The sequence below is a fragment of the Melospiza melodia genome, chromosome 27 (assembly GCF_035770615.1).
Source record: "Melospiza melodia melodia isolate bMelMel2 chromosome 27, bMelMel2.pri, whole genome shotgun sequence".
Taxonomy (NCBI): Eukaryota; Metazoa; Chordata; class Aves; order Passeriformes; family Passerellidae; genus Melospiza; species Melospiza melodia.
The window spans coordinates 6,967,199-6,980,650 of record NC_086220.1 but is presented as its reverse complement, the minus strand read 5'-3'; the positions used below and the strand labels follow the sequence as shown (position 1 = coordinate 6,980,650).

At 47.3% G+C, this 13,452-nt stretch overlaps 1 protein-coding gene across 1 annotated transcript; it reads left to right on the top strand.

The window, feature by feature from the left end:
• Nucleotides 1-311: 311 nt before the first annotated feature.
• Nucleotides 312-11,963, top strand: ZC3H12A (zinc finger CCCH-type containing 12A). The gene is made up of 5 exons (XM_063177290.1): nucleotides 312-712; nucleotides 3,593-3,732; nucleotides 6,457-6,691; nucleotides 8,956-9,062; nucleotides 9,168-11,963. The coding sequence occupies exons 1-5, from the start codon at nucleotides 312-314 to the stop codon at nucleotides 10,154-10,156; spliced, it is 1,872 nt and encodes a 623-aa protein (XP_063033360.1). The 3' UTR covers nucleotides 10,157-11,963.
• The last annotated feature ends 1,489 nt before the right edge of the window (nucleotides 11,964-13,452 follow it).

Here is a 13,452-nt window from a genome sequence, read left to right as displayed (position 1 = left end):
CCTCGCTCTGCCCTTCCGCCCTGCGGTGCTCGGTATAAATAGCGGCCGCGCCCGCCCTGCTCCGGCCCCATGGAGAGGCAGCGGCAGCCCGGCGGTGGCAGCGGCCCGGTGAGCGCAGGGGGCTCGGGGCGGGGGCCGAGGTTGGGCCGGGAGCGGAGTGTGGCCGAGGCCGAGGTTGGGCCGGGAGCAGAGCCGGGGTTTGGCCGGGAGTGGAGCCGGGGATCGGCCGGGCTGCTGGGCCACTGCTAACGCCGCTGTCGCCCCGCAGGTCCCGGCGGCGAGCGGAGGCCGCGAGTCCCCCGCCGGGAGCCATGAGCGCGGGCAGCGTCGCCCCGGGCTGGCCTGAGGCGCTGCCGGCCGCGGCCCGGCCCGCAGCGGGGATGAGCGGCAGCGAGAGCCCCGAGGGGCTTGGAGACGGCCCCGAGCTGCAGCTGAAGGTGGATTTTTTCCGCAAGCTCGGCTACTCCTCGGAGGAGATCCGCGTCGTGCTGCAGAAGCTGGGCGTGGGCGCCGACACCAACACGGTGCTGGGGGAGCTGGTGAAGCACGGCCCGGCCGAGCGGGACGGCCCCGAGGCCCCGCCCGAGCCTGGCGAGGCCCCGCTGGTCCCTCGGGGCGGTGCCGGCAACAAATCCCCCGCGCCCGGCCCCGAGGAGACGGAGAGCGACAACCTGAAGCCCATCGTCATCGATGGCAGCAACGTGGCCATGAGGTGCGTCCGGGGTGGGCGCGGGGCTGTCGGATATGAGCTCTGCCAGGGCTCGGAGGTGAAAAGCTGTGAGTGCCACGCTCAAAGCAGCCGCTTCTGGGTGCTGCGAACGGCGCTGGTAATATTTTCCAAAGTTCCTCTCCGACACACGAGGACGAGCATCACGTTTGCGGGCCCGGCTTGCACTGCTCTGCCTGCCCAGAGCCGCCAGTCACGGGGCAATGGTGAGGGCAGCAGTGCTTCCTCTGAAACCAACACTTCCTCCTGGGCTCTGGCGATCCGGGGATAACTGAGGAGACGTTGTCCTCTCAGCTAGTGGCTTTGTGTAAGTTTCCGTAGCAGGAAGTTGCTCAATAAATAATTACAGGGTTAATTAGGGAAGGGTTTGTAATGTGGAGCTCCGTTGGAGGCTTGTCTCCGAATTGTGCCTCTTGTATATTGGTGAAATTCTGTTCAAGGTAGAGCACGATGAGATGTCAGAGGTGTCACCAAGGCAGGGCTGTGACTCATCCTCGCCGTTTCACGTGTCCCAGTGTTGCTGGAGCAGGTTCTCATGGACACTCACCAGAGCCCCCAGTATGCATGAAGCATTCAGAATCTCAGGGCTAGATATTTATGGGTGTGATGGTCTCATTTTCACCCTGGCTTTGCTCCCACTTTGGTGAACATTGCTTGCCCTCACCCCACCCCCAGCAGTATGTGTTCCCCACCTCTGCATAGCACACACTTGAAATTTAACACACCAGCTTCTGAACTGGGCCCTGAAAGCTTTTTTCTGTTGCAGCTCAGAAGCCGCCTCCTTTATTGTTTATGTTTGTGTATGCAGATTTTATAAAAAATAACCCTGGGTGCGGGTGGAGCTGCCGTGTCGGTTGCAGTAGGTTTGTCTGGGGTGAAAGTGCTGCGTGGAGGTTTGTTTGCAGGTGTGGTTTTTGCCAAGCCCTGGCTGACAGTTCTGAGAACAGAAAAGATGGGGCACAGGTGAGCCCCAGGGTGAATGAGGAATGGTGGTGGCAGTGGAACAGGGCAGGAGAGTGAAAGCCGTGCCTGGCACTCCTGAAGAGAACCTTTTCCAGTTCCTACCTTCTCTACAGCTCTGGGAACACTGTGGGAAATTGCCTATTGTGAGCCCAGGCTGATAAGTGACTCTGGCAACAAAGTTTACCTTGGATAAGTGCTTGGGCTTTAACAGCAGGATTGGCCGTGTTTGTTGGTGAGGAGCCTCTTACTGGTGAAAGTTACCCCAAACTGCAGAGGGGAAATCACAGCAGCTGTGAGTCAGGGCAGGCCAGAGCCCAGGGTCTGACATGAGAGAAGCAGTCTGGCTTTTTTTTAAGCAATTCTCTAGAAGGGGAATTCCATTCTGAAACTTCCTGTATTGATGGTGTGATGTTCCCTGCTGATTCATTTGCAGTATGTACAGCGGCCTCCCTCAACAGCTCTTGACAAACTTATGCAAATCATAGTGGAAATTAGCTTTTACTTCCTTCTAAGGGAATTTTTCCTTGGCTGCTGCCAAATCAGATCAGCCCAATTAGCTGCCTTCTGGAGGTTTGAGGTTGGTAGCAGAGACTCAAAAAATAAAAACAACCAACAACCCAAAACAAAGACAAACCAAAAAAATCCACCAAAAGGGATTTTTTTTTTCACACTTGTCTCTAAAAAATTGTAGTAACCTGTGCTTGGCTATTTATAGCTAAATCCATCTGATATTGGAGAAAACTTTTAGAGCATCTTCTGATGGTGATTTTCGGCCTTTTGTAATGTAGGATTCTCCTTGAAGGTGTGTTAGGTGTCTCTTTAGGTGTTAGTTCTGTTGCCAAGTGTTTAGTTCTTCTAGAATAAGTACTTTTGTACAGCTCTTCAACTTCCTTTGTAGTTTCAAAGAAAGGGAGAGGCTGGGAGGGGAACTGAAACTTCTCTGTAGTGGTGCTGCCACAGTGCCACTGCAGGAACGGGGCTGATGGGGGCTGAAATGCTGTTCAGGTGCTGATGGAAGGAGGAAAATTTGGGACAGGTAATGCCCAGGTGAGGAGAACCTTCCTGGATTGTGAGAGCAGCTCCCCTTTTGGTGTAGTGCATTGTCACAGAACATGGATCCCCACAGTGACATATCAGGCAGGAATAGAAATGTTGGAAGTTTGCCAAAACCACTATCAGCAGAAGAGCTGATTGCGCTGTAAATACTACTGCTTGTAAAACAGGAGGGGTAGTTTCCTCCTAGAAGTTCTGGGAACTTATTGATGTGACTTAATGAATAATTAAGAAGCTTTTTGCATCAGTACATGGCTTCTGACAAGGTTGTCAAACTTTGTTCTCTAGCTGCCGTGAGCTGTTCTCTCATCCAGCACCGATGACAGGAGATGATGCCATTTTGTGCAAATAGTGCATTTGTAGGTGAGGTTTGGAGCCATCATGGAATGAATCATCTTTCCTTGGGATGAGAGTGCACATAAAATACCTTGTTTTGCTGAAGTGATCAGAACAACTTTGCAAGCAAAGGCCCAGTGCGGGTACAGTGGCAGGAAACAGTCACTGGCATTGGCTGTCAGAGTAGCACAAAGCACTTTTAGGTCACATTGTGCTCTGGGCTAAAAATAACATCAGAAGGCTTGAAGCAGAGACTGTTTCAGAGCAGCTGCAACAGTTCCAGCTGCTGCCTCCCTCCCAGTGAGTATTTGGGTGTTTACTGGTGTCCTGAGGTGCTGACACGAACAGGGGTGCTGGGCAGGTCTGAGTGAGGGTGTTGTTACACAAGAAAAGCATCTGTGTTTGGTGCCTGTGCTCCTCAACACTTCACTGAATCTTGTCCTAATTGCCAGTTCCCTTTGCTCTGTGCACTGAATCATGAAGGGATTAAAGTCTTAATTTTCTCCTTTGCAGCCACGGGAATAAAGAAGTGTTCTCCTGCCGAGGTATCCTTCTGGCTGTGCAGTGGTTCTGGGACAGGGGACACAAGGACATTACCGTGTTTGTGCCATCGTGGAGGAAGGAGCAGCCCCGACCAGATGTACTCATAACAGGTATGAAAATATGGAAACCTAAAGCAGCTTTTCAGGCTGACTGCTCTGTCACTTAGTGAGCTTGCAGAGTTCTGGCTAAGTCAGTAATTAACTTCAGAATGGAAAGTCTGAGTAGTAGGAGCTGCAATGAGCTGAACTGACCAGGGATATTAGTCATTAACTTCTCCCCTAAGCCAGCTTTTGCCTGGATCAGTTGCAATAATTCAGAAAACAAGGAATGTAATACTGCTCTGCTTCCTAACTTCTTGTCTTTTATTTCTTGATGTTTTTCCTCTTGCAGGTACATGTTTTGTATTTAACTGAAGCATATTTAGCCAGAATTATTCAAATTGAGGGGAGCTTGCAGAGAGCTGAGATTTTAATAACTCAGAACAGCTATGAGCAGGACTGAATATAGTCTGGGTTGTGGAGAGACAGAATAAATGTTTTTGTTTATTTATAATATCTTGTATTTGCAGAGTTCCCAGATGAAGGGAGGAATGATGACTTTGACTCCATGTTCTTAGAGGCTAATTTATTATTTTATGATACTGTATTGTATTAAAGACTACTATACTAAAGAATAGAGGAAGGATACAGACAGAAGGCTAGAAAGATACTAATGAATCTCGTGACTCTCTCTCCAGAGTCTGACACAGCTTGGCCCCTGTTGGCCAATAAGTTGAAATAATTCACAGCAGAAACAATGAAACAATTACCTGTTGGATAAACAATCTCCAACCACATTCCAAAGCAGTAAAGCACAGGAGAAGTAAATGAGATAACATTGTTTTCCTTTTTCTCTGAGGCTTCTCAGCTTCCCAGGGAAGAATCCTGGGCAAAGGCATTTTTCCAGAAAATATGACTGCCACAATAACACTATTTCATCTGTGTGAAGGGCTGTGCAGGTGTGTCACTGTCATATTTTCTGGAAAAATCTCTTCACCAGGATTTTCTCCTGGGAAGCTGAGAAGCCTCAGCTTTTCCTGTTTTGCTGCTTTGGAATGTGGTCTGGACATTGTTTACCAACAGATGCATGTTTGATTGTTTTCATGTGAATTTTTTTTACTTAATGACCAATCACCATCAGCTGTGTTGGACTCTGAGGAGTCAGTCATGAGTTTCTCGTTATCACTCTTGTTAAGCCTTCTGTCTGTATCTTTTCTCTATTCTTTAATATTGTTTTAGTATATAATTCTTTAATATTGTGTAGTATAAAATGAAAATAAAATGAAAATAAAATGAAAATAAAATGAAAATAAAATGAAAATAAAATGAAAATAAAATGAAAATGAAATGAAAATGAAATGAAAATGAAATGAAAATGAAATGAAAATGAAATGAAAATAAAATGAAAATGAAATGAAAATAAAATAAAAACATTAGAAAAATAAAATAAAGCATTTATATATAATATATACTTTATTTATATTTAAATAAAAATATAATGAAAAAATAAAAATAAATAATAAAATGTAGAAATAAAAATAAAGAATATAATATAAAAGTAATATTAAAAATATAAAAGTATAAAAAATTAAAATAATATAAAAGTAATATAGAAATAGAAAAATATTAAATAATATTAAAATAATATGGAAATATAAAAGTAGGATAAATGATAATATAAACATAAAATTATAGGAAATAAAAATATTTAAAATACAATATAGAATTATAATATAAAAACATAATATTAAAATAAATTAACCTTCTCTACAACTTCCTGAAGGGTGGCTGTGGTGAGTTGGGGGTCAGTCTCTTTCTCCGGGCGACAACAGATAGAACAAGAGGACACAGTCTCAAGCTGTGTCAAGGGAGATGCAAGTTAGAATTAAGAAGGAAGTATTTTACAGAAAGAGTGGTCAGATACTGGAATCATCTACCCAGTGAGGTGGTGGAGGCATCATCCCTTGAAGAGTTCAAAAAAAGACTGGATGTGGCACTTGCTGCCATGATCTAGTTGGATAGTTAGAACATGGCTTGGACTTGATGATCTTATAGGTCTCTTCCAGCCTTGAATTTCTGTGATTCTGACATCAATGGAGTCGGATTCACTCCTCTCTTCCCTCATCCTGTGTGGGATCTCAGCACCTCAGGACTGAGGTGCAGAGAGACCGAGACCACCCTTGGGGGGCTCGGGAGTCCTGGAATGTTGCCAGAAGTGTCTGGTGGCTGGACTTTGATCCTACACGGGAGACGACACCTGTATGAGGATGGGAGGATTTCACTGGGGTAAATGATGAAGGGATAAGTTAATTAGAGTGTAAGACACAGGGTTTAGGATTTCTGTACAGGGGGGTCTAGAGAAGTAAGATGGAGGAATTGGGGCGTGTCCTCTTCTTCTTCTTCTTGGCCTCCATCTTCTGTGGTGATGTTGGCACTTTGGGATTGGTTATTACTAAAAGTGCACTGGTTAGTAAGGGTAAAAGGTATTGGGGAAAATTGATAAATATTGTATATGTAGTTTTGAGTATAAAGATAGGTGACCGCCCCGGGGGCTCTCAGTGTGCTCATGGCTGGCTGCTGTGCAGACCTCTGTCGGGCCAAGAGAAAATCTTCTAGATAAACAATTAATAAACACCGAGACCGAGAAAAGATCAGAAGTCTCTTCTTGTCCTTTGAAGCGCGGGCTGTCCAAGGCCACCTCGGGCCTTTCCAGGTCACCCAAACAGCCGAGAAACCGACAATCCTGGGGCCCCCATGAGTCCCCCCAAGGTGTGCTGACCGCTGTGTTTGCCCCAGACCAGTACATCCTGCGGGACCTGGAGAAGAAGAAGATCCTGGTGTTCACGCCGTCGCGGCGCGTGGGCGGCAAGCGCGTGGTGTGCTACGACGATCGCTTCATCGTCAAGCTGGCGCACGATTCCGACGGCATCGTGGTGTCCAACGACACCTACCGCGACCTGCAGAGCGAGCGGCCCGAGTGGAAGAAGTTCATCGAGGAGCGCCTGCTGATGTACTCCTTTGTCAATGACAAGTAGGGCTCCTGCCTTGGTTTTAGCTTGTGTTGTTTTATTTTTTGTACAGAATCAGTGCGTGACTCTAAACTCTGTATGGAGTGTTGGTAAACTCATCGCATGTTGGTCAGTATTGGAATATGAATCCCAATATTACCAGTTAGATTGTGCCTGGGCCAGTCTGACCCTTGCTGCTGGACCAAAGGCAGCAACTGCGGTGTATCACCCCAGAGATACCTTTAGCTTGCTGGTGGTTGCAGCTGGGCACTGAACAAGTCCAGGCTTGTTAGGAACTCTGTTTACCTCAGGAGGAATGGCTTCAGGCGATGGTGAAGAGGAAAAGGAGATGGATTCTGCTGGAGGGTTTAATGTCCAGAGGTTTATTCCATGGTTACAGAGGTCTGAATGTGAGCAACTGCTCCAACAGAATCCCGGCCGCATGGTCTGATCACCTTTTTAAGCTCAGGGACAGGGGGAGGGGAGGTACAGGTGAGCCACCAACCAGGTGAGAGGGGCAGGGTCTCAGGGGAAGATGACACCCAGACAGGCCAATGACCCCTGGGCCTGAGGGGCATCCTTTGAACTTGACCAACCACACGACGCCTTGCTGGAATGTTAAACCTGATTGACAGCCCAGCAGGGGGCAAGGGGGGAAGGGGAAGAGAGGTATTGGCACACCTGGGGAAGGAAGTTCACAACACACTGCAACGGGTCAGATCTTGTATTTGCAGGGTTCCCAGAAAAAGGGAGGAATGATGCGTCAGACTCTGTGTTCTTAGAGAGCTTTGTATTTAATTGAAGCATATTTAGCCAGAATTTTTTTATATATTTTAATATAATTTTTAAATTTTTTATATCTTTTAATATAATACTTTAATCCTACTTAGCCAGAATTTTTTTTCAATTTTTCACATTGAAGAGATCTTGCAAGGAGCTGAGATTTGTATAACTCAGAACAGCGATGAGCAGGGCTGAATACAGTCGGGGTTGTGGAGAGACAGAATAAATGGTTTTGTTTATTTATAATGTCTTGTATTTGTGGAGTTCCCTAATGAAAGGAAGGAATGATGAATCTGACTCCATGTTCTTAGAAGGCTAATTTGTTATTTTATGATCTATATTATATTAAAGAGTACTATACTAAACTGTATTAAAGAATACAGAAGACAGAAGGCTAAAAGATACTCATGACTCTCTCCAAAGTCTGACACAGCTTGGCCATAGTTGGCCAATAAGTCAAAACAATTCACATGAAACCAATGAAACAATCTCCAACTACCTTTCAAAGCAGCAAAACCCAGGAGAAGCAAATGAGATAATATTGTTTTCCTTTTTCTCTGAGGCTTCTCAGCTTCCCAGGAGAGAAATCCTGGGCAAAGGAATTTTTCCAGAAAACATGATGGTGACAGGCAGACAATCCAATCATTCTGGGTCTGAGAACCAAGGGCACCCTCTGCCTCAGGCTCTGAAAAGTATAGACAAAATTGAATTGGAGAGAGAGGAGCAAATTGGAGAATATGACTTCATTACCTGAAGCTGTAATTGGATAATTAACCCCTGATGTGCAAATAGACCAAACTTAATCTAAAAAACTCATGACCATGGTCCATCTTGGGTGTAGCTTGTGCAAGGCTTTTGCACTGCCCAAAGTATACCTGTTGAAGGCCTTTAATAAATCCCCACTTTATTCTTCTAACTCTGGCTAGCCTCTGTTTTAGGGAGCCACTCCAGAGCATCATGATCACATTTTCCTGGGCTTTTAAGAAAGATTTGTGTGAACACACTGGCTTGTTCTAATGAAGCAATAGCAAGTGCTGCATGAGAAGAGCAAAATGCTAGTGAAGAAATAATGAAGGCTTTTCATTATTTCTTCACTAGCATTTTGCTCTTCTACAAAGCATCATCTCAGCAGCTACTGGGATGCCACCAGCTCCTTTGGCTTCTACAAAGGCAAAAGAAGTTGGTGTATCTCAGTAGCTGCTCCTAATTTGGAGCTAGGAGCTCCAAGGAGAGCTCCAGGCTGTGATTTCCTCACAGGACAATTGTTAGCAGCAGGTAGTAATTCTGGTTGGCAATCAGGCATTGAGCCTCCTCTGTGCCTGAAGGGGAAGCATTTTGTGCTGGTGTGGACTGGGTGGCAGGAGGATTATCTCTGCAGGAAATGGGAGAGCTTTGTAGGGCTCAGAGAGCTTTTGATCTTCAGTGATATGGGAGGCTTTGAGAAGAAACCAAACCTCAACTCAGGAAAGTGAACTGCTGCTGACTGAAATTTGTTTTTCTTTAGGTTTATGCCTCCAGATGATCCCTTAGGGCGTCATGGCCCCAGCCTGGATAACTTCCTCAGGAAGAAACCTGTAGTTCCAGAACACAAGAAACAGCAGTGCCCTTATGGTAAGACCTGCCCTTCTTAATGAGGAGAACAAGGTGCCTGTGCAAGTATCACTCATAATCTAGTCAAATCCAGCTGGTCATTCCATGCTCTGGCTTTCCTTACAGGGAAAAAATGCACTTATGGAATTAAGTGTAAGTTCTACCACCCTGAAAGGATCAACCAGCCGCAGCGCTCCTTAGCTGATGAGCTCCGTGCCAACGCCAGGCTGTCCCCAACCAGAAGTACCAGTGCCAAGGAGGAGAAAAAGGGGAAACGGGGTTCCCAGGCAGAGCTCTTGTGCTCTGTGCCCACAGAGAGTGACAAAAGCTCTGCACAGAAGGTCTCTGCAGAGAGGAAGAGCTTGGCCCACAAAGCCAAGCCCAGTGACGTTGTGCTGCAGGCCAAAGGCTGCGTGTCAGGCACTGTCTCTCCTGACAGGTACCAGCAGCCCCCCATGGATTCTCTGTCTTATATCTCTCAGGAGCATCTCGACTCAGGCATTGGCTCTCTGGAGAACCAGCTGTCTGACATGTGGCCTCACAGATGTACCAGTCACTGTGACCATTCCCACGGGGAGCAGGTGCCCGTGTGCACCTGTGGCAGGCAGAGACCCATCTACCCCCATTCCCCCAGCTTGGAGCAGAACGGGCTGCTCTCTTACAACCACAGCTCCCACAAATCCTCTTCCTCTGGTGCTAGCTTCTTGCAGTACAGCCCTGAGATGCCTCGCTCGGGGGCACCCCACTCTTTCTCAGGCTTTGGGGTGCCCGTGGGTGCAGCAGGGCAGTACAGCCTGCCCGGTGAGTTCGGCGCCGCCCTGCCGCGCTCGCGGGAGTTCTGGTCCGAGCCCTACCCCCTGCCCCAGGTGAGATCCCCAGGTGTGCCCGGCCCACACCCCATGCACGGGGCCCCAGGGCCGCCCTACGGGGACTCAGGGCCCTGGGCTGACCCAGAGAAGTTTGCTGAGGAGAGGGCCAGCGTGCACGTCAAGCTGTGCGGCATCTTCCACCCGCACCTGGTGAACGCTGTCATGAGCCGCTTCCCGCGGCTGCTGGACCCCCAGAGGCTGGCAGCTGAGATCCTCATCTACAAGGCCCAGAACCCGGGGGTGTGAGGCAGGTGCTGAGGGCAGGCAGGTGTGGGGAGAGCTGGAGGGGCTGGGATTGCCTCTGCAGCTGCCACAGATGCCTTCGAGTGCTCCTTATTCCTTTGGAAGTACTGGGTTCCAGCTGGAGGCTGGGTGCCAGAGCAAATCGTGCTCACAGCAAATTCTGCTCCAGCTATGACCATGTGTGTGTGGGAGAGGTGAGAACATTCCAGCATCCCACCTTCCCCAGGGGCTAAGCAGGAAGGGAGGCTGCAGCTCTGGAGCAGGGCTGTTCCTTTGGGGTTCATGGGAGTCTGGCACACCCTGAGCTCCTGCAGTTGTCCATAACTGGATGTGAGAGAAGTGGGTGCTGCCTTTGTAGTGGCCTAAGGCTAGTTTCTGAGGACCCAAATGCCTTGTCAGTGCTGTTGTTAGGTCCTGACTAAGCCTCTTTACTAAATCCCACCATTTAGATCTGTGGCAAATACTGGGTTCTAACTGTAATCTGGAGCTGGATTTATCTGACTGGTTTTACTGGTGTACTTCTTGAATGATGTTTTCCACACCTCTCCCACCTCAGCTGACTTTCCTGAGGTAGTTGTGCCCCATGGACCACAAGTGCTGGGTGAGCTCTGAGCTCCGAGGAGCGCAGTCCTGGCTCTGAGGAGTGGCTGGACACTGCTCCAGAGCTGGGTGTGAGTTGTGTGTTGGGTGTGTGCTGACAGCTGCAGTGTCAGAGCAGGTGGGTGAGCTGAGCATGCTGTGAGTGCTGCTCTGGAGCTGTCTCTGTCCCAGGCTGGCTCTGTGCAGCCCTGACAAGGATTTATTATGTGCCTTTTGCCTTCAGACAGCAATAGAACAGCTGCAGTCACATCTGGACTGCTGCCAGGGGCCTTCCCGAGGAGTCTTTAATATTTTGTGTTGTAAAGCTGTTGCTTTCTCTTCTTCCTCACCAATATTCCCCTGTCCCCTTTGGCTGTGCCCAACTAGAGCAGCATCCAGAATTGTAGAATAAGAATTATTTGGCAAGACTGTTTTTGTTTAATTTCCTCTTACTCTGTAAGATGTTTTCTATTGTAGGTACTGTAAGAGATTTTAAATAGGCAAAACCAATTGCTGTAGTAATTGTTTCTGGTCCTGGAATTTTGCTGTGCCAAGGGATACAGAAATGTTCCTGGCACTTGCAGGCCAGAAGCAGTTGATTTGTTGATACACATTGTATCTGTGTGTGTTGTTGTTTTCTAAATACAATACGCCCTTCTGTGGTTAAACCAAGGTTATTGAGTGGCAAATTAGGAAGGGGAGAGTGGAAGGCAGCTGGTCCTGAAGCCCTCCTGGGAGCAGGGTTGTCTGTTCTGCTCTTCCCTCTGCTGTCCAAGGAATGACCTGCCCAGACTGGCACCATGTGCCATGAGACCACAGGGACACAGGAACCTGTATACCTGGTTAATAATGATACATTACAAATGAGTAATGTTTCATGTTAGTAAGCAAAATGCTTCTTAATTTTAAAGTAACCTGATACTTTGCATATTTGTAAATTACAGATAAAATGGTTTTTAATGTTACTGTTCAGCACCTTGCTGCTTGCAGTTTTTAATCAATGCTGTCCTCACCTCAGCCATGTGTTACTTGGCAGGGTGGGTTTGGGTTTCTGGTGGAATGCTGGTATCTGCTGCCTCTCTTGCAATGAGAAGATTTAACATTTTGTACTCCTCAGCTGACACTTGCTGAACTTCCTGTATCACTATGCAGTATAGCCATGTACTGAATAGCCATGTGACAGCCCTGGCAAAGAAAAACTGTGTTATATAAATAAAAACTGCTGAGTTGACATATTTGGTCTCTGGTGGCTTTGTGGAGGAACATTCAACATTCAGGGAAGCCAGAGAAATGATCCTTCCTCCCCAGGGTTCCTCTGACTGGCTTTGATCTCTGTGTGCAGCCTGAGGCTGTTATTGACAGGCTGGCAGTCGATGCAGTGACACCAAAACACCCATGTGCTGTGGCAGATAAGGGCATGAGCAGTGTCTGCTGCTGATTTGGGCTTGCTCAGTGCCCGGGGCAGGTGGCATGGGCAGCAGCACTGGCTCTCACTCAGCACCACAGTGTGGGTGCCCTGGGTGCTAAAGCAGCATTTATTGCCATTTAAAGCAGCAGAAATGCCACACTCCTGGCAATTTGGGAATCAGCATGGACTGTGTTTGGCTTTAAGGGGCAATTCCACACTACAGCCTGGAAATAAATATGTATTTTATCCAGTTACAGTACATCTGTGTCAGATATTGACTGTGGAATACGTGAATGGTAACATGTCCAGGTTTTGCTCTGAAGATTTGTTATGGACTGAAGTGCAGCAGGAATATCAGTGCTCACCTTGTGGAGTAAAGCTTTTCCCCTCCCACCTGCTCCACTGCAGCACAGCACGTTCTTATCTCACTGGTTAAATAACTTTATGGTCTGTATTGAAACTTGTGCTCTTCATTTACCACAGGGCAGTGACTCTGTAGTTAATGAGAAACCAGGCAGGCAGGTGCATTTCCAGGGACCAGCTGCATTTCAAAATAAACCTGCAGCTCTCACTCTGAGGTCTTTATTGACTGTGGGAGAGGAAGCCTCTGGGCTGTCACTGCAGTGACACAGCTCATGTGGGGATGGAGAGGTGTGTCAGGGATCTGAGCTCACCTTTAGCCAGGTGAGGACTTTGCTGCTGTCCCTAGTGGGATTTGTAGTTGGAAAACGCTGCAGGATTTTAAGGCTGGTGTTCCTGTGAAAGACAATGGTAATTCTAGTTTTTACAGGATGTGTAAAAGGGTAAATATAGAGGGGTTTGGGTTTTGTGTCTCAAAGCTGCACTGACAGACAATTAAAGGAATCAGTGTGTCGCAGACATGTTTTCATAAAAAATCTTTTCCTTAAGATTTTCCCTCTTGAGAAGCTGAGAGGCCTCAGGAACAAAATGTAAACATTGATTATCTGCTGCTGTGGAATGCAACAGGTGCATCTGGGATTGGCCCATCTTGGATGTTTATAATTCATGACCAATTAATGCCCAGCTGGCTTGGAGAGAGAGTCTGAGACAGCTGCCTTTGTTATCATTCCTTTCTATTCTATTAGGATTTCATCAGAAGGCTAGCTTTCTTCTATTCTTTTAGTATAGTTTTAATGTAACATATACCATAAAATAATAAATCAAGCCTTCTGTAACATAGAGTCAGATCTCAGTCTCTTCCCTCATCCAAAAACCCCTGTGAACACGGTCACATCAGTGCAGGGGTTCATTATCACAGCCAGGAGAGGAAGAGCTGGAGCTGACTGACTCC